Source organism: Megascapheus bottae, chromosome 25 (genome assembly GCF_031878675.1).
Source record: "Megascapheus bottae isolate mThoBot1 chromosome 25, mThoBot2.hap1, whole genome shotgun sequence".
NCBI classification, from domain to species: domain Eukaryota; kingdom Metazoa; phylum Chordata; class Mammalia; order Rodentia; family Geomyidae; genus Megascapheus; species Megascapheus bottae.
In genome coordinates this window covers 12942766-12962384 of record NC_143533.1, presented here as the reverse complement: position 1 = coordinate 12962384, position 19619 = coordinate 12942766, and the positions used below count along the sequence as shown (strand labels likewise).

The 19619-nt window shown below is 43.3% G+C and overlaps 1 protein-coding gene across 4 annotated transcripts in view; it reads left to right on the top strand.

The window, feature by feature from the left end:
- Fam81a (family with sequence similarity 81 member A) overlaps nucleotides 1–19619 on the top strand; it is a 37118-nt gene that overhangs the window by 8296 nt on the left and 9203 nt on the right. For all 4 annotated transcript variants that reach the window (XM_090358287.1, XM_090358284.1, XM_090358285.1 and 1 more), the window contains exons 2-4: nucleotides 9488–9579; nucleotides 10912–11185; nucleotides 17055–17173. In XM_090358287.1, the coding sequence (XP_090214413.1) occupies nucleotides 9569–9579; nucleotides 10912–11185; nucleotides 17055–17173 (404 nt within the window). In that variant the 5' untranslated portion in view covers nucleotides 9488–9568. The remainder of the gene's footprint in view (nucleotides 1–9487; nucleotides 9580–10911; nucleotides 11186–17054; nucleotides 17174–19619) is intronic.

The following is a 19619-nucleotide window of genomic DNA, read 5'->3' as shown; positions in this document are numbered from 1 at the left end:
TGAGCATGTTTGTGTGGGAGAGAATGTGTGGGGGTTGCATTCGCATTATGGAATTCTTAAAATTGTTTAACCGGGAAGATGCTATTCACAAACCCCTGCTGCCTTCAGCTTGTTCTATTTGTTTATTTCAGATGTCTTTCCCCCCCCCCTTTCTCTCTCATTTTTAATTATCTCTGGAAGGGCTCAGAAGTCCTCCCCTGATCTTTTAAAATAGCTATAAAATTAATGTACTGAACTCCCAAGTTGTTGTTCCAAATAAAAGAGTATCTCTGAGACTCCCAGGGTGGGCAGAGGAGTCCAGCTTCCCCTGTGTGGATGAGGAAAAGGCAGTGGGTAGGGGCTGACACTTTCCTCCATGCCCTCATTTTCCTAACTTTTCAACTGGACATATATTCAGGATATGCCCTCCAAGGCTCACAGCTAGCCTTGCCTCTATGTGGGCCCTAAGAATATCTGGGAGTATATGTAGAGTTTGTGATAGTGTGTGTGTGTGCATGTGCATGCCAGTCCTGAGATTTTAACCCGGGGCCTGAGCACTGTCCCTGAGCTTTTATGCACAAGGCTAGCACTCTACTACTTGAACCTCAATTCCATTTCCAGCTTTTCTGGTGGTTAATTGGAGATAAATGTCAAGGACTTTCCTACCCAAGTTGGCTTTAAACTGAGATCCTCAGATTTTATCCTCCTGAATAGCTAGGATTACAGCCCTGAGAATACATACATACAAACGCATGTGTGTATATATATACATATATATGTTCATACATTTACATGTGTTGTTCTGTGCTTGCCATTGCATTTGGTAGATTCACTTTTTAACATTTGGTGATGTGTTCTCTCTCATGTTAAAAAGAGAAGTTGGCAAATATAGATGTTAATAAAAGTAATATTAAGTGCCTATAATCCCAACCACTCAAGAGTCTGAGATATGAAGGTTGAAATTCAAAGCCAGCCTGGCAGGAAAACCTTAGACTTTATGTCCCACTAACCAGCAAGTAGCCAGAAGTGGAGCTGTGGCTCACGTGGTTAGGCTTGAGCATAAAAGCTCAGGGACAGCACCCAGGCTCTGAGTTCAAGGAAAAAAAATGTAATATTAGGATGTGTGTCTTCTGCTGTGGATGAATGGATGTGTGAGTACCCCTGCCTGCCCTGCAGGGATGACCTGGGATAGTCTTTCAAGCCAGCGCCAGAGTGGCACTTTGGATTACCCACCAATATGTCATTGATCCAAACAACTTGATAATTAAGGAAAGGAGACTTTCCAAACCAGACAAATAAAAGGCAAATGAGCCAGGCTGGTGACTTGCACCTGTAATCCTAACTACTCAGGGGGCTGAGATCTGAGCATTGTAGTTCAAAACCAACCTGGGCAGAAAAGTTCATGAGACTATCATCTAGAATGAACTACCAAAAAATGGGAAGTGACGTTGTGGCTCAAAGTGGCAGAGCACTAGTCTTGGGGAAAAAACAAAACAAAACAACAAAAGCTCATGTAGGATGTAGTTCCTGTGCAGCCACCCCAGAGAAGCTCAGCTGGGCAGACATAATCCACCAAAAGTTCAAATAACAATAGAAGATTTAAATAGCATTTCAAACTAGCTGTTACTAATAGGCAGAGAAGAAAAACTGATCTGTTTTTCCAGGGGTTCTCCAAAAAGACATGAACGTTCCACACTCTGGAGAAAGTGGGGGGTGGGGGATATGAAGTGTGAGTCCTTCAGCCCTGAGGGTTTGTTTGTGAGTTTCCATGGACCAACAGAGGACAGGTGTAAGACTGCAGGACGACAGGGTCTTGTGAGGTGTGTAAGCAATCACTGCCCTGATGGGAAGATCACTGGGCGTGGTATGCGCTTTTGGACACTCATTTCTTAGGAATCAAACAAAATCACCCAACCCGTGGCGCCCACATGGTGGAGTTCCTATAGTGAACATAATAGGAGCAAAGGAAAGACATGAGCCTTGCTATATGGGATCAAAGCCAGGGTCCTAAGGACAGTAGAGCAGATGTGGGGCCTTGTGGAAGGAAGTAAGGCATTGCCTCTGTGCTGGTGTCACTGTATCTATGCTACTGGCCTGGTCTCTGGGGACAGGTAATTCAGGCCATCGTCCTAGCTTTGAAGAACACACAAGATCCAAGCCTCATTATGTGCCCACAGGGGGAGTGGGAGAGAAGGTTAAAAATCCACAGTACATTTGTTTTAATTGAACCAACCATGCAGTCTTTTAAACTCAGAGGCAGCCTTGTTTCTTTCGTCTTTTCTTTTTTTTTTTTCTTTTTTGCTTTTATGCCAGTCCTGGGGCTTGAACCCAGGACCAAGGTGCTGTCCCCAAGCTTTTGTGCTCAAGACTAGTGCTGTGCCACTTAAAAGCCAGTTCCTCTTCTAGCTTTTGGGTAGCAAATTGGATATGCGAGGCTAGCAGACTTTCCTGCTCAGGCTAGCTTTGAATTATGATCCTCAGCTCTCATCCTCCTGAATAGCTAGGATTATAGGTATGAGCCACCATGTCTGGTCTTTTTGCTCTTTCAATGCATGAGTAAGTCAAAGGAGATCCAGTGGCTGGGAGTTTGGCTTAGTGGAAGAGTGCTTGACTAGCATGCACAAAGACCTGGGTTCAAAGAAGGAGACCCACCCCACTTGCTTATAATGATGTTCACTGTCCCATACTTTCTGTGCCACTCAAAACAATGCTGCTTTAAATATTCTTGCAAATATCACTTTATGAACACATTTGGAAATATTTGTGAGTACTTCTCAGCAGTAGAATTATTGGGCTGTGGGATTTGTACACCATCGTCTTTATTAGCTATTGAACATTGTGTTACAAAGCATACCATCCCCACTGGTCTCTCTCTTCTTATAGATCATGTAAATTCTTTGTTTTTGTGCTAGTCCTTGGGCTTGAATTCTGGGCCTAAGCTTGTTCCTGAGATTTTTTTGCTCAAGGATAGCATTCTGCCTTGAATACTTAAGCCACAGCACTGCATCTGGCTTTTTGGCAGTTAACCAAAGATAAGAGTCTCATGAAGGGCTGCGAATGTGGCTTAATGGTAGAGTGCCTACAAAGCCCTGGTTCAATTCCTCAGTACCACATAAGCAGAAAAGGCAAGAAGCGGTCTTGTGGCTGCAATAGTAGGGTGCTAGCCTTGAGGAAAAGAAACGCAGAGACAGTGCCCAGGCCCTGAGTTCAAGCCCAAGGACCTGCACACACACACACACACACACACACACACACACACACGTGCGTGATCCTCAGATCTCAGCCTTCTGAATAGCTAGGATTACTGGCATGAGCCACCAGCACCCATCTTATGTGTGAATTCTTGTCGGTGGTTCATCTTACCATATTTGAGGTATTTGGTGGGATGAAATAGCATCTCATGATTTCTCCTGTGGCAAATTAGATTTGTTTTTATAATTTGCTTTTCCTGCCAGAACAGAACCAATGAAAAAGGCAAACAATTCTTTCTTCAACATCCTTTTGAGATATTTCTAAGCAAGGCAACCATTTGGAAATCTTTGAAATGACTTAGAAGTTGGATTATAAAATAACTATTCTGAACAACAACAACAACAACTACTACTACTATTCTAATCAGGTGCTAGTGACTCATGCCAGTGATCCTAACTACTCAGGTGGCTGAGATCTGAGGATCATAGTTCAAAGCCAGCCCTGGCAGGAAAATCAGTGAGATTCTTCTCTCCAGTGAACTACAAAAACAAAACAAGCTGGGCAAGGCGGCTCCCACCGGTAATCCTAGCTACTCAGGAGGCTGAGATCTAAGGATCTCTGTTCAAAGCCAGCCCAGGCATTAAAAAGCCTGTGAGACTCATAATTAACCACCAAAAAGCTAGAAGTGGCACTGTGGCTCAAGAGGTAGGGCAGTAGCCTTGAGCTGAAGAGCTTAGGGATAACTCCCAGGCCCAGAGTTCAAGTCCCATGACTGAAAAAAAAAATTAACAAAACAAAACAAAAACAGAAGTGAAGCTGTGGCTTGAGCAGAAAAGCCCAGGGACAATGAATGCCCAGCCCTGAGTTCAAGCCCAAGGACCATAAAAAAAAACAAAACAAAACAAAACAACAACAAAAAAACCCACCAGTCACAAGAAAGGCTGTTCTAATCCTCATAATCAGAAGCACATTTGGTGTGATCTGGTATCTGAACCGTAGCTTTCTACAATTGGCCATAGAGCACAAGGGATTGTGACATTTCTGGTCTCTGGGTGTGTGCTCTGATGGTCACAAGCAAGCCACAAGTCCACAGGGAGAGGGTGATGGGAAGAGTGAATGCCATGAGGCAGTGGTGACATGACCACTTGGTAATCATATCGCCACCCTGTCAGGTACATATTGTAGCCACTATATTGGGTCTCTATATCTCAGCATCCTGCCGGAGATTGTGTAAGCACTCATTGTTTAGACCTCTGAGCACTCCCAGGAACACTTCCATACAATGCTTTGATTGTGTGTTTGTGCCAGTCCTGGGCTTGAACTCAGGGCTTGAATGCTGTCCCTGAGTTTCTATGATCAAGACTATCGTTCCGCCCCTTGAGTCACAGCCTTACTTCCAGAGTTTTGGTTTTATAATTAATTGGAGTAAGACTGTCACAGACTTTCTTCCTGGGCTGGCTTTGGATCACAATCCTCAGATCCCAGCCTCCTGAGTACTAGGATTACAGGTGTGAACCACCCGCACCCAGCTAGGGACTACTCTTACTGCTCTATCATCTGCTAAGAGGCCAGGAAGGAACAGAGAGTGGATACCTCCCCCTCATCCACAGGGAGATGATGGCGAATGGAGAAGTATATCTGGTCTTGTAGCTATAGGTGCCTTTCCCTTCCCTGGCTAACCTGGCTAATGTTTTCTTCACATCCATTTCATTAAAAAAAAAAAAAGAAAAAGCCAGGCACCAGTGGCTCATGTCTGTAATCCTAGCTGCTGAGGAAGCTGAGAGCTCAGGATCAGAATTCAAAGCCAGCCCAGGCAAGAAAGTCTGTGAACCTCCTGGCATGAACAACGTGGAAGCTGTTTGGTGGCTCAAATGGTAGAGCCCTAACCTTGAGCAAAAGGAGTCTAGGGAGTGTCCAGGCCCCGAGTTCAAGCCTCAGGACTGGCAAAAAACAACAAAAAAGTATATGTAGGGCTGGGCTAGTAGTTGAATGCTTGCCTAGCATTCACAAAGACGCAGGTTCAATTCCTCAATACCATATACATAGAAAAAGCCAATACTGGTGCTGTGGCTCAAGTAATAGAGCTCTGGCTTTGAGTTCAAGCCCAGGGACTGGCAAAAAAAGTCTCTCTCTCTCTCTCTCTCTCTCTCTCTCTCTCTGTATATATATATATATATATATATATATATATATATATATATACATATATATGGTTCTAGTAGTCATGCTTTTTGCTTTTTATTTATTTATTTATTTTTGATTCAAGGTAGAGACTCACACTCTCACATTCATACTTGGTGTTTTTGCACATTGGCTAGCTTTCTACCAGTTGAGCCACATCCCCAACCCTGTCCTTGATTTTAGAGAGATATTACATCATTTACTGCTTGGGATCTATGGAAAGTCATGTCATATCTTCTCTAGCCATTCCATCTATCTGTCCCCTCCAGGACAGTGAGGATCAAGGTTATACTGGATTGAATCAGGTGTTTCTGGTGGCAGATGGCTTTCCAAACCAGAGTTCACATATGAAAAGAATGATTTGTAACATATTTTGCTAAACACAGTGGGATATTTTATGAAATGCCTTTTCTTTCTAGAAATATAAAAAATAAATAGTAATGGGGTTTGAACTCATAAACTTGTTCTTTCTAGGCAAGTGCTCTGCTACTTGAACCACAACCCTAACAGTAAGAAACACCTTTTCTTTGGTGAGTGTAGTGGTATACATATATAATCCCAGCACTCTGGAGGCTTAGGCAAGAAGCTTGTGAGTTCAAGGCCAGCCAGGGCTACGTAATGAGACCAGTCTTAGTAAAACCACAAGAGAAGAGGGGAGGGTAGAAGGGAGAGGAGTAAAGGGGAGGAGAGGCTATCTTCTCTCATCTCTGTTTAACTATAAGGACCTAGGCATTTCCTTCCCACTGTCAAATTGTAACGACTTTAGTCATAAATGTTTTTCCTGTTTTGTTTCTGTTTTTGTTTTTTTGGTCATGGGGCTTGAACTTATGACCTGGGTGCTGTCCCTGAGCTTTTTCATTCAAGGCTAGTGCTCTACCACTTTGAGCCACAGGGCTGGTTCCGGATTTTTAGTGGTTAATTGGAGGTAAGAGTCTCTCAGACTTTCCTGCCAGAGCTCGTATCTGCAATCTTTACATCTCAGTCTCCCGAATATCTGGGATGACAGATGTGCCTGGTTCGCTACCTTCCTTCCTTTCCTCCCTCCCTCCTTCCTTCCTTCCTTTCTTTTTCTTTTTTTGCGAGTCCTGGGGCTTGAACTCAGGGCCTGAGCACTGTCCTTGGGTTTTGTTCAAGGCTAGTGCTCTACCACTTGAGCCACAGCACCACTTTTGGCTTTTTCTATGTATGTGGTACCGTACCGAGGAGTTGAACCTGGGTCTTCGTACATGCTAGCCAAGCACTCTACTAGCCAAACTCTTGGCCCCTTCTTTTTTTTTTTTTAACTTTTTGCCAGTCTGGGGGCTTTAACTCAAGAGTCTGAGCATTGTCTCTAAGCTTCTTTTGCTAAAGGCTAGCACTCTACCACTTGAGCCACAGCACCACTTCTGGCCTTTTCTGTTTATGTGGTACTGAGGAACTGAACCAAGGGTTTCATGCATGCTAGACAAACACTCTACCACTAAGCCACATTCCCAGCCCCAAGTTTTGTTTTGCCTTGTTGGACATAGAGCTTGAACTCAGGGCCTGGCCATTGATCAAGTTTGGCACTCTACTATTTTGAGCCATAGTTCACTTCCCTTTCTTTCTTTTTAAAATAGTCAAACACTCAGTACAGTATATCAGTGCTATACTTTAACAGTGAAGTGAAAAATGTTTTTACATGACTGATTCTTGGTTTTATTTAATAGAAATTGTCATTTTGGTTGGTTAACTTTATCTGTCATTTTACACTAAAATGGTACTCTAGAATTCATTCCTACCCAGTGTCACATTAGTTATAAAAACATACTTATTGGCATTAATGTCTCTATATGTCATTAAAGTGTTAAAAATACTTGTGTCTTACCTGTCAGATTCCTCAAAATCACAAATATTTTATTTATTTATTTAGTTGGTGCCAGTCCTAGGACTTGAACTTAGGACCTGGGCATTGTCTGTGCTTTTTTTGCTCAAAGATAGTGCTCTGCCACTTGAGCCACAGTTCCAGTTATTGTTTTTTTGGGGGGCAATTTATTGCAATCCCATGGGGTTTCCTGCCTGGGCTGGCTTTGAACTGTGATCCTCAGATCTCAGATTCCTGAGTAGCCAGGATTACAGGTATGAACCACTGGTGCCCAGCTTACTACAATGAAGTATGAAGCACCTATGTTTCAAATACCATTTTTCACATTTGGCTTAATTTTATTTACTGTCACTGGTAGAAATTCTTTGACACTTAAATATTCTTTGGGCATTGTACCTTATTTGGTATGAATTATTCTTTCTTTCTTTTTTTAAAATGTAATTTGTTTAAATCTTGAAATTCTTTGTCTAGGAAAGTGAAATGTTCACACTTTGAAACTCTAAAAATAAAACACCAGAGAGACAATGATGCCAAAACAATGGTGTCAATCAGAAAGCTCAGTGAAGTCAGTATAGAATGGAGAGCTAATTACTGAGCACAATCACTGTTTCTAGGCATTTATTATTGTAAGCTTGTTAGCTGCTGGATTGAAAAACTAAGTCATGAAATCTTTAAAATTTTCTCCAGTTTTCAAATGAGTTAGGGGAATTGAATGGTGCCCCTCATACAGAAGAGGCAATAAAAATGATTGCATCATATAATAAAGTGTATCTTTTGTGTGCAGGGAAGAGGCTTGAACTCATAAGTTAGAAATATTAGGTGTGAGCCTTAAGGATCTGTAGACATTCAGTAAATGCAGGTATGGATACAAAGTAAATGAAGAAAGAAATACAAAGCATTGAAATAAAGTACAGAAGTAGATACAAAGTAAACAGAAAAGTAGATAAAACATATCAAGATGCAAAGTAAACTCAGTAGATGGATACAAAGTATATATACATATATAAATAAATAGATACAAAGTATCAAGATGCAGATTATATATTTACTTAGTATAAATAAATACAAAGAATCTGCTTTGGAAATGGAGGAAATGAGATATCTTCTAGTTCTTCCTAGGGTTTCTCTTTTGCTCTTTTGAATCTCTTTTTTTTTTTTTGCCAATCCTGGGCTTGAGCTCAGGGCCTGAGCACTGTCCTTGGACTTTCTCAAGGCTAGAGCTCTACCACTTGAGCCTCAGCACCACTTCTGGCTTTTATCTATGTATGTGGTACCGAGGAATCGAACCCGGGTCTTCATGCATGCTAGGCAAGCACTTTAACCACTAGGCCAAACTCCCGGCCCATCTTTTGAATCTCTTAATATCTTTTGAGAGTATGTGCTAGCCCTGGGGCCTAAACTCAAGGCCTGGGTGCTTTCTCTGAAGTTTTGTACTCAAGGCCAACATTCTACCACTACCACTCTACTACAGTACCAGTTCTGGCTTTTCGGTAGTTAACTGGAGATAAGCATCTCATGTACTTTTTTTCTGTAGACTGGCTTTGAACCTGGCTCCTCAGATCTCACCTTCTTGTATAGTTAGAATTACAGGCATGAGCCACCAGCAACCAGCTTGTAATGAAGTGTTCAGGAAGAAAATGATTCTCATAGATACATTCTGCTAAATCAAATCTTAATGGTCATGTGCTGTTTTTATTTTTAGATTAATTTAGAAATAAGTGTTCTTAATTGCCATGGAAGTCACTAAAATGAAATTTACTGATATAGTTTACTGAAAATTTCTACAGAGAAGCTGAAGAGACCACCTTGTCCTCTGAGGATGTTATATAGCTCAGTGGCAGAATACTTGCCTACCCTGGGGAACAGCTTGGGTTCTATCCCAAGACTAGGGGAAAACAAAGAGGAGGGGAAAGAAGCAAGGGCAGGAGGGAAGAAAGAGTAGGAAGGAAAGAAAAGAGGGAAGGAAAAAAGACACTACAGGAAGAAAGGAAGGAAAGAAAGAAGGAGGGAAGGAAGGAAGGAAATCTTGTTTGTGGAAAATTGATTCTTTTTCCCAAGTGTGGTATGTAGATGGGATATAAGGAAACTTTATTTCACTATCCTTGTTGATCTGTCTAGGGAGGATTAGCAGTATTCATTTCAGGCAAATTTGGTTTCTGCAAGATTCTCTTCTCCTTTTTGGGCCCATTTGCTGTTGATTGCCACTTTAGGAACTCCACACTAAGCTTTGGAGGTCATTGGAGCTTGAGGTGTGAATTGTTCCATGCTTTTAATGCTTGTGTGTCCCAACAGATGTGAATTCATAAAAATGGCCAGACGGAGCGCTGCATTTCCCACTCGAGTCACTGAGGAAAGGTAGAATATTTGGAAAATATGCATCTAAGGTATAGTTCCACTTCCCAGCACCCCAGTGGGCTCATGGGGTGTGGTACCCATGGGAGAGGAAACCACGTGGCTGCCACATATACCAAGAATAGTGTGTGTGTGTGTGTGTGTGTGTGTGTGTGTGTGTGTGTGTGTACGTGCCAGTCCTGGGACTTTAACTCATGGCCTGATCTTGAAGTTCATGGTTGAGCCACACACAGTTCCACTTCTAGCTTTTTGATGGTTACTTGAGAGTCTCCCATGAGACTCTTTCCTGCCAGGTCTGGCTTCAAACCAGGATCCTCAGATCTCAACCTCCTGAGTAGCTGGGATTGCAGACAGGAGCCACCAGCATCTGGCTGAATGGTGAAAAATGAGATGACTTCACTTACAAGTCTGAGTCTCCTTTCTTTCCTTTCCTGCCCTTCCTCTCTCTTTCTAATTGTGAGATGATGAACATTTAAGACTGAATTCCAGATGGCCATTCAAGGGACGGGCATTGTTGTAACTCCCTTTAGTTGGGGGAATGCTCCTTCCACTTTCCCAAGGCCCCTACAGCTTCCCACTGCCTTGTGCATGGAGTGCTTCACTCATTTCTGTCCCCTTTGTAAGCATGGCTGCAAGAAAGGATGGAAGAGAAGTCCGCTTCTACTGAGGAGATAGCTCCATGTGCCCAATTTTGCTGGCCTCTGGCTCCTAGAGATCATGGACTCTCATCAAGATCTTGGACACAATTATCTGCATATCCTGTCAGGCACACACACACACACGCCAGAAATACTGGGATAGATAATTTGTATTTCCTTCTTTGGGAACTCAGTCTCTGTGTGTGTGTGTGTGTGTGTGTGTGTGTGTGTGTGTGTGTGTGTGTGTGTGTGTGTGTATACACCACACACATATGCACACATGCACATGTGCACATGCATACATTCACAGACATGCACACAAGTCCCAGGGCTTAAACTCAGGACCTGAATACTGTCCGTTAGCCTTTTAGCTCAAGGCTGGTGTTCTACCACTTGGGCCACATTCCACTTTCAACTTATTTTTGCTGGTTCACTGGAGATGAGTCTCATAGACTTTCCTGCATGGACTGGCTTCAAGCCATGATCCTCAGATCTCAACTACTGCCACTTTTGGTTCTTTTTGGTAGTTAATTGGAGATAAGATATGTTACAGACTTTTCTGCCCGGACTGGTTTTAAAGCACGATCCCCAGATCTCAGCCTGCTGAGCAGCTAAGATTGCAGGCATGAGCCACTGTGCCAGGCGTGTGTCGGAAGTCTTCTATGTGGCTTTACATGTGTTTTGTTTTCCACATTGACCAGCCCTGTCCCATGGCTTCCCATGCAGGCGTGTGAGAACCATGCCAAGACACAGCCAGTCCCTCAGCATGGCTCCCTACCCATCGGTGAGCCTGGTGGAGCAGCTCGAGGACCGGATCCTCTGCCATGAGAAGACCACAGCTGCCCTGGTGGAGCACGCCTTTCGGATTAAAGATGACATCGTCAGCAGTCTGCAGAAGATGCAGAACAAGGGTGGTGGGGACCGCCTGGCCAGGCTTTTCCTGGAGGAACACATCAGAAACATAACCGCCATTGTGAAGCAACTGAACCGGGATATTGAGGTACGGTGGGTGCCAGTCACAGGATTGCGGTGCACTCCCAGAAGTGCCTGTCCAAATCCCCTCACCATCTGATTTGTATGTGTCAGTCCTGGGGCTTGAACAGGGCCTGGCTGCTGTCCTTAACTTTTTCCACTTGAGACTAATAATGCTCTTCCAGACTTTTGCTGGTTCACTGGAGATGAGAGTCTCACAGACTTTTCTGTCCTGGCTGATTTTGAACCTTGATCCTCAGATCTGAGCCTCCTGAGTAGCTGGGATTACAGGTGTGAGCCACCACGCCTGGCTTCATCTGATCTTGTTTTAGATTTTTTTTTGCCAGTCTGGGGCTTGAGCTCTGGGTTGAGCACTGTCCTTGGACTTTTTCAAGGCTAGAGCTCTATCACTTGAGCCTCAGCACAACTTCTGGCTTTTTTTCCCTATGTATGTGGTACCAAGGAATTGAACCTGGGTCTTCGTGCATGCTAGGCAAGCACACTACTACTAGGCCAAACTCTTGGCCTCTTCATCTGTTCTTAATGATCACCAAGGAAATGACTTTACTTCAGCAATGGAGAACAGTTCCTGTCAGTTATATTTCTGGTTATTCCACATTTCCCTCACTGATTAGGAAAATGGAGAGAAAGAAATAGATGAGAAAGTTTAATAGCTGTCTCATGCTTTGAAGACAGCTATTCAATGAATTACTAGGTCAGCCTTCACTGTTCTGGATGAAGTGTTTCTAGCCTGTAATTATTAGGTATAATTATTAGACATTATACAGTTTCATCTCCAAACAGCTTAGGTGTTTCTTGGTCTGTGCAGTAGCACACTGGTACAGCATACCTGTAGCATGGGCAAAGATGCAGGTTTGGCTCCAGCCTTAGTAGGGGGAAAGGAAAGGAAAAGAAGGGAGGGGAGGGAAGGGAAGTAAAGGCCAAGATAGTCTATGAATTTGTAGTTTACTGTGACTTTTATTTGAGCAATATATATTTGCTTGTTTATTTAGAAATTTAATTTAGGCTGGGCACTAGTGGTTCATGCCTGTAATCCTAGCTACTCAGAAGGTTGAAATCTGAGGATTGGGGTGCAAGGCCAGCCCAGGCAAGAAAGTCCATGAGGATATATGTGTAATATAAATATATACTATGTTTTTAAAATATATAATATATATATGTATGTGTTTTTGTCAGTTGTGGGCCTGGGTGCTGTCCTTGGGTTTTTCAGCTTAAGCCACCACCTTATCCCTGCACCTGGGCATTTGTCCCTGAGCTCTTCAGCCCAAAGCTGCCACCCTACCCCTTGATCCACGGCCCTACTTCCCATTTTCTAGTGGTTAATTGGAAATAAGAGTCTCATGACTTTCTTGCCTGGGCTGGCTTTGAACCTCGATCTTCAGATCTCAGCCTCTTGAGTAGCTATGATTACAGGTGTGAGCACCATCATGCCTGCCCAGCTTGAGACTTATATTTTCAATCACGCTAGAAAAGCCAAAAGTGGAGATCCGGCTCAAGTGATAGAGCGTAGGTGTTAAGCTCAGGGACAGCACTCAGGTTCTAACACCAAAAAGAAAAAGATGGAGATAGACAGATGGCTGTGGGCAGCCAATGAGAATACATATCTGTTGATCATGTCTTTAGTGATTTCTTAGGTGCAATGTCTCAGGTTTTCCAAAGGCCAAAGACATAGCAAGAACCAAAGACTCCAGGGGAGTCCAAGTCTGTAGACTAGCAGGCAAAAGAACTATCACCATCTACTCACCACCCACTACTGGCCAGGGTTGGTCTTCTGGGAGAGTGGTAATGACTTTAGCCAGCCACTATCGATAATCCATAATTTATCATTGCTTATGTGACAGCTCTTTTAAATTTATAATGATATGCTTTATGGACAGTTTCTGAGGACTAAATATTTAATGATACATTCTACATCAAAAACCAACCGCTAACTAGGCATTGGTAGCTCCTGCCTATAATCCTAGCTGCTCCAGAGGCTGAGATCTACGCACCGCTGTTTGAAGCCAGCCTGGGCAGGAAACTCCATGAGACTCTTGAGCAAAAGAAGATTGGGGACAATGCCCAGGCCCTGAGTTCAAGCCCCCATGTCTGGCAAAGAAAAACAAAATAAAACAAAACAAAATGACTCCTATACATACAAAATAAACATTCAGATACCCAAAGTAAACATTTTTTGCCCAAATTAGATTTTACTCAGTTTTCTCTCTCTACAATAGAAATAATCTTTTTCATCTCAAAAATTTGCATACTCCAAAAATATATGTAAATGGAAAGGAGGGCTGTCTGCCTAGACAAGAATAATCATTACATAAAATGCATTTCAGATGTTGAAAAACAACAAAGCTGCAATTTAAAACATACTGCACTGTAAACTGTTCAAACAGTGTCTTTAAAAGGGCTGGGGATTTTGGCTCCAGCGATAGAGCATTTGTCTAGCAAGCTCCGGATTCCATTCCCCGCTCCACAGAAACCAAAACGAGGGCTGGGAATGTGGCTTAGTGGTAGAGTGCCTGCCTAGCATGCATAAAGTCCTGGGTTCAATTCCTCAATACCACAGTAAAAGCCAGAAGTGGTGCTGTGACTCAAGTGGTAGAGTGCTAGCCATGAGCGAGAAATGCTTAGGGACAGTGCCCAGGCCCTGAGTTCAAACCTCAGGACTGGCAAAAAGAAAGGAAAGAGGGAAGGAAAGAAGGGAGGGAAGAAAGGAAGGAAGGAAGGAAGAAAGAAAGAAAAAAGAAAAGAAAAACGAAAGAGGAATGTGCACAGCATCACTGAGTTGGCTCTGGTGAAGCTCAAGGAAGGAACTGAGAGAGGCAGGGGAGGAAGTGGGTGGATTTGGGGGTGAGGAAGAATGGATGACTGGACTTCCTGTGTGTTGGAGGGCCACACTTCTATTTGGGGATGCAGCTCTGCAAACCCAGGTGGGAACAAATGCCATCCATAAGGCTGGAGCTCTGGGGAACTTGCAGCTCCCATGTAGAACTGCGGAGGCAGGAGGGCCACTCCCTATGAGGAGCTGCACGGTGCAGGTGGGCCTGTCTGTGCCATATTGGAATTATGCTATCCCAAGTCCTCGCCAGTCCAGGAAGAACTAGAAGGAGAGCTCCTTCTTTCTCTGGTTGTTTCTACGCACTGATGCCCTGCCTGAGGGGTTGGGGAGGGCAGGGGGAGATCCTCACCATGGTGGCTGACACATCATCTTTGACCATGGCAACTTTGAGAAGGAAAGCTCTTTAGGGAGAGGTTAGATCTTAGAAAAATATAAAGATGTCTGCTAAGATAGGTAATCTGTAATCCTAGCTACTCAGGAGGCTGAGATCTGAGGATCACAGTTCAAAGTCATCCTGGGCAGGCAAGTCCATGGGAATCTTATCTCTAATTATCCACCAGAAAGCCTGAAGTGGAGCAGTGGATCAAGTGGTACAGCACCACCCTTGAGTACAAAAGCCTAGGGACAATGCACAGACTCTGAATTCAAGCCCCATGATTGGTGTGCACATGCACATGCACACACACACACACACACACACACACACACACACACACACACAGTCTCCTTTTCAAAATGGTAGCCTGTTCTCTTCATGCATGCATGGGTTTGGTCATGCACTTACCTATCTACAGTCTCTCTTGCTGCAAATCAGCTTCCTACTCAGGACTGTGCATAGAGCAGGCAGGCAGGCAAAACACAGTTTCTAGAACTGGCAATAGTGGAGTCATAATAAGCTATTTATGGACACACTAATTATCAAGTGAATGTATGAGGATGCTGTATTATTGTCCAGTGACAAATTCAGACATGGTCCTGTTTTTCCTATGCTTCATTCTAGAATTACCTTAAATTTGAAACTCTGCTTTTCATGTATTTTTCAGTCTTGTGACTACTGTATGAAGCCAGATCTAGTGGTGTTTATTGTTGTGTTTGCATTTAATTTCTGTATAGTTCAAAGCATCTCTAATACAATACCTTGTTTTTCTGCGTAAGAACTCTAAAACTCAAATGGGATTTTCTTGTTTCAAATCATTAAAAAACATTCATTTTTCCCCTCATTGGTTATAAAAGAAATGTATGTTCTCTGTGGGAAACATAAAAAATAAGGAATCTGGCATAATTTTCCTCCAGGGAAAAACAAAACAGGAACATTCTAGTACTTTAAGGGTTCTTAACATGTAACTCGCATCATACAATGGATTTATTTTGTGCTCTTTATGCTTAATAGTAAACTATATATTCTTCGTGTGTGTGTGTGTGTGTGTGTGTGTGTGTGTGTGTGTGTGTGTGCACATGCATCTGCCTATCCTGGGGCTTGAACTCAGGGTCTGGGTGCTGTCCCTGAACTTTTGTTTGCTCAAGGAGCTGATGCTCTCCCACTTGAGCCACAGCTCCATTTGTGGCATCCAGTAGTTTAGTAGAGATAAAGGGTCTCATGGACTTTCTTACCCAGACTGGCTTTGAACCATGATCCTTAGCTCTCTGCCTCCTGAGTAGTTAGGAAGACAGGCATGAGCCACCAACGTGAGGCTGAGGTCCTCTGTTTTAATGTTATAATATGGACAAACATTCGAAGAGTTCCATAGAGAATAAATGTGTTCCCTGCTATAAACTGGAACTCATAGGTGTTGCTTGCTATTAAGGGAGAGAGCTCACTCGCCATGGCTGTCTAGCCAGTGGGTGAGTGCCAGAGAATTAGTCAGATCTGAAGTTCCCTTGCAGGAATATGTTCAGATGACTAATGTTTTGTCATTCAGAGGTGACTGTAGCTCGTTTTTCATTCTTACTCCTTGAGTAAGTTCATTCAGAAAAAATTGGGCATTGGTAATCCCCAGGCACTTGAGAAATGGGAGAATTGAGGTTTGAGGCTAGCTTAGGCAAAAAGTTACTGAGCCCTCCTCCCTTCTCAGTTAATAAGCTAGCACCATGGAATACATCTGTGATCTTAAGCTGTGGAGGCATGAGTAAGGAGGATGATGGTCAGAGGCCAGCCAGTACTGGACAGAAAGAGAGACTATCTGGGAAAGAAAAAGTAGCTGGGTGCTGGGGGCTCATGCCTGTAATCCTAGAAGAAGCTGATATCTGAGAATCAAGATCTGAAGCCAACCTAGGCAGACAAATCTGAGAGACTCTTATCTCCAATTTATTAGCAAAAAGGTGGAAGTGGACGCATGGCTGGCTTCCAACTGTGATCCACAGACCTTAGTTTCCAGAGTAGCTAGGATGACAAGTGTACTTTTCCAAATACAGAACAGACCTCCAAAAAAAATCAAAAGAAAAATCACAAATTATTGAGAACAGGAACACAAAACCAGTTGATGTCCACAAACTTACACCGCGTTAGGTTGGCTTCCTGGTTTATGGAGAAGCATTACTGATCATGATTCCTAGTCACAGACAGATAAGCAGAAGTACATGCTTAAGAAACCCCTGCATTGCTGGAGACTGGCGAGATCCTGATTCCAGCAATAGGGAATAAATTGTACAAACTTTCAGGTGCCAGTGGTTGAGGCCTTCATTCAGTTCAGCCATTCGACCTGTCCAGCCCTGCCACCTCGCCCAAGTTATAAGACAAACAAACTGGTGGTAGCTCATGAGATCTAAGGTGGAAACTGAGGTCTAAGGACCATGGTTCAACACCAGCCTGGGGGGAAAGTCTATAGGTTGCTCTTATCTCTAATTAACCCCCACAATGCCAGAAGCAGAGTTGTAGTGCACACATGTGCGCGCATGCGCGCGCGCGCGCACGCAGACACACACACACACACACACACACACACACACACACACACACACACACACACACACACACACACACACACACCATGCTTGTGTGGTCTGAGAATGTACCAAGAATCCTCTGTTGGCATTTGCTGTTGTCCAGGTCCTCCAGGAACAGATCCGTGCCAGGGACAACATTAGCTATGGGACGAATTCTGCCTTAAAGACCCTGGAGATGCGCCAGCTGTCTGGTTTGGGAGATCTCCGAGGAAGAGTAGCCAGGTAGGGGATCAACTCTGGGCACTTCTGCTTATCAAGATCTGTTTGTCAGGTTGGCTGTGACTAAGGCAGTACGATCTCAAGTTCAACACCAGCCTGAGCTACGAAGAAAGACCAGGTCTCAAAAAACTAAATAACAACAACGAACACTATTTTTGTTCTCTATAAACAATATTTTAGTGGGGAATATATGCATGTGCCCTCAATCATATACCTATAATCTTTCTTTTTTTTTCTTCTTTTTTTGGAGGGGGTGGGGATAGAGGGGAAGCATAGTAAAATTTGAACTCAGGGCCTGCACTTGCTCTTTTTTGTTGTGGTTGTTTTGCTTAAAGCTGGAAGACTACCACCTGAGCCATGCCTCCAGCCTAGATTTTTTTGCTGATTATTTGAAAATAGAGTCTCAAAGACTTTTCTACCCAGGCTGGCTATGAATTGTGATTCTCCAGACCTCAGTCTCCTGAGTAGCTAGATTGTAGGTATGAACTACAACATCTGATTTCCTAAACTTTTTTTTTTTTCTTGCCAGTCCTGGCCTTAAGCTCAGGTCCTGAGCCCTGTCCTTGGACTTTCTCAAGGCTAGAGCTCTACCACTTGAGCCTCAGCACCACTTCCGGCTTTTTTCTATGTATGTGGAACTGAGGAATCAAACCCAGATCTTTGTGCATGCTAGGCAAACACTTTACCATTAGGCCAAACTCCTGGCCCTAAACTTTTTTTTTTTGTCAACCATATGGCTTGAACTCAGGGCTTAGAAGCTGTCTCTCAGCTTTTCTTCTCAAGGCTATCCCTCTATAACTTTGAGCCACAGCACCACTTCTGGTTTTCTGGTGGTTAATTGGAAATTAAGAGTCTCACAGGGGCCTAGTGGTAGAGTGCTAACCAAACATGCAGGAAGCCCTGAGTTTGATTCCTTGGCACCACCACACAGAAAAAGGCCAGAGGTGGTGTTATGGCTCAAGTGGTACAGCTCTATCCTTGACAAAGCCCAAGGACAGTACTCAGGCCTGGAGTTCATGCCCCAGGACATGGAAAAAAAAAAAGTCTCACAGATTGGCTTCAAACCAAGATCCTCAGATTTCAGCTTCTTGATTAATCTTAGCTAGGATTACAGGTGTGAGCCTACAGCACCCAGTCCTCAACTTCTTTTTGCTATATCCATTTCTCATTTTGCTAATAAAAGCTAGTGGTAGAGTCAGCCTTGGTTCCAGTTTCTTGGGTTTCTAGAGCTAGCCCTGTCTTTGTGGGAAGGAGTGAGCAGAGATCTCCCTCCACTGGTGTATAATTTAGTAAGGTGATAGTATGTTTACTGAATTGAACAATTCAGAGTTGGACTTAAAATATTTATGTATTTTTGATGGCACTGGAGTTTGAACTCAGAGCTTCTTCACAAAGTACTTCATGCACTGGGATGGAGTCCAGGTTCAATGATCTACCCCACTTATGGGCCTCTCCTGCCTCCTGCTGTTCTTCCGGGGCAAGTACAGGAAAGTGCTTGTTTGTAAGTGAATCTGGAGTCAGCCTTTGTGATAAGGAATGAGTCCTTGCAAAGAGTCAGAGGGGAAGAAACCAGAGGGTCGATGGAAGCAGGGTATATCTTTGCAGACTCCAGGCTTTAGGGTCTTCAATGCTAGGTATATGTGCCTAAAAGCAGGGTTTTGTGTGTGTGTGTGTGTGTGTGTGTGTGTGTGTGTGTGTGTGTGTGTGTGTGTGTACTAGATTTGGAACTTGAACTCAGGGCCTGGGCTCTGTCCTTTAACTTTTGTGCTCAAAGCTAGCACTCTACCACTTGAACTATAGCTCTACTTCCACCTTTTCGGGTGGTTAATTGGAGAGAGGAGTCTCCCAGGCTTTTCTGCTTCAGCTAGCTTCAAACCATGATCTTCAGATCTCAGCCTCCTTGAGTTGCTAGGATTACAGGCATGAGCCACCAGCTCCCAACTTCAAATTATTCTTATGACACTGGATCTAATGCAAACTAGAGAAACTAACTTAAATATGTTCAGGGATCATACATTCTTCAGTTTCTCTGAAGTTGTCATTCTTTTCTCGTCAACTTGCTCCTTCTCTGTAACAAATACTTTATCCAGAAACCATCAAAAGTGTTTATTATGAGCACCAGATATTCTTTGTTTTGTGACTATATTTGTCTTTCCCTTGGAATGCTAATGAGACTTTGATGGTTGACATGAATCTATGTGAAAGAAAAAGTCTGGCAGAAGTTTGACTTTCTTGCATTGATTATATAATTGTCTTAAAGGAGTATGGATTAATTTTTTTCTTTTTGGTGCTAGTATGGGGGCTTGAACTTAGGGCTTGGATGCTATCCTTTAGCTTTTTTTTTTTTTTTTCACCTCAAGTGTTCTGTCACTTGAGCTGTATAGTAAAAGACAGGGCTAGAGGTGTGGCTCAAGCAGTAGAGCAAGAAAGGCAAGAAAGAATGTTACAT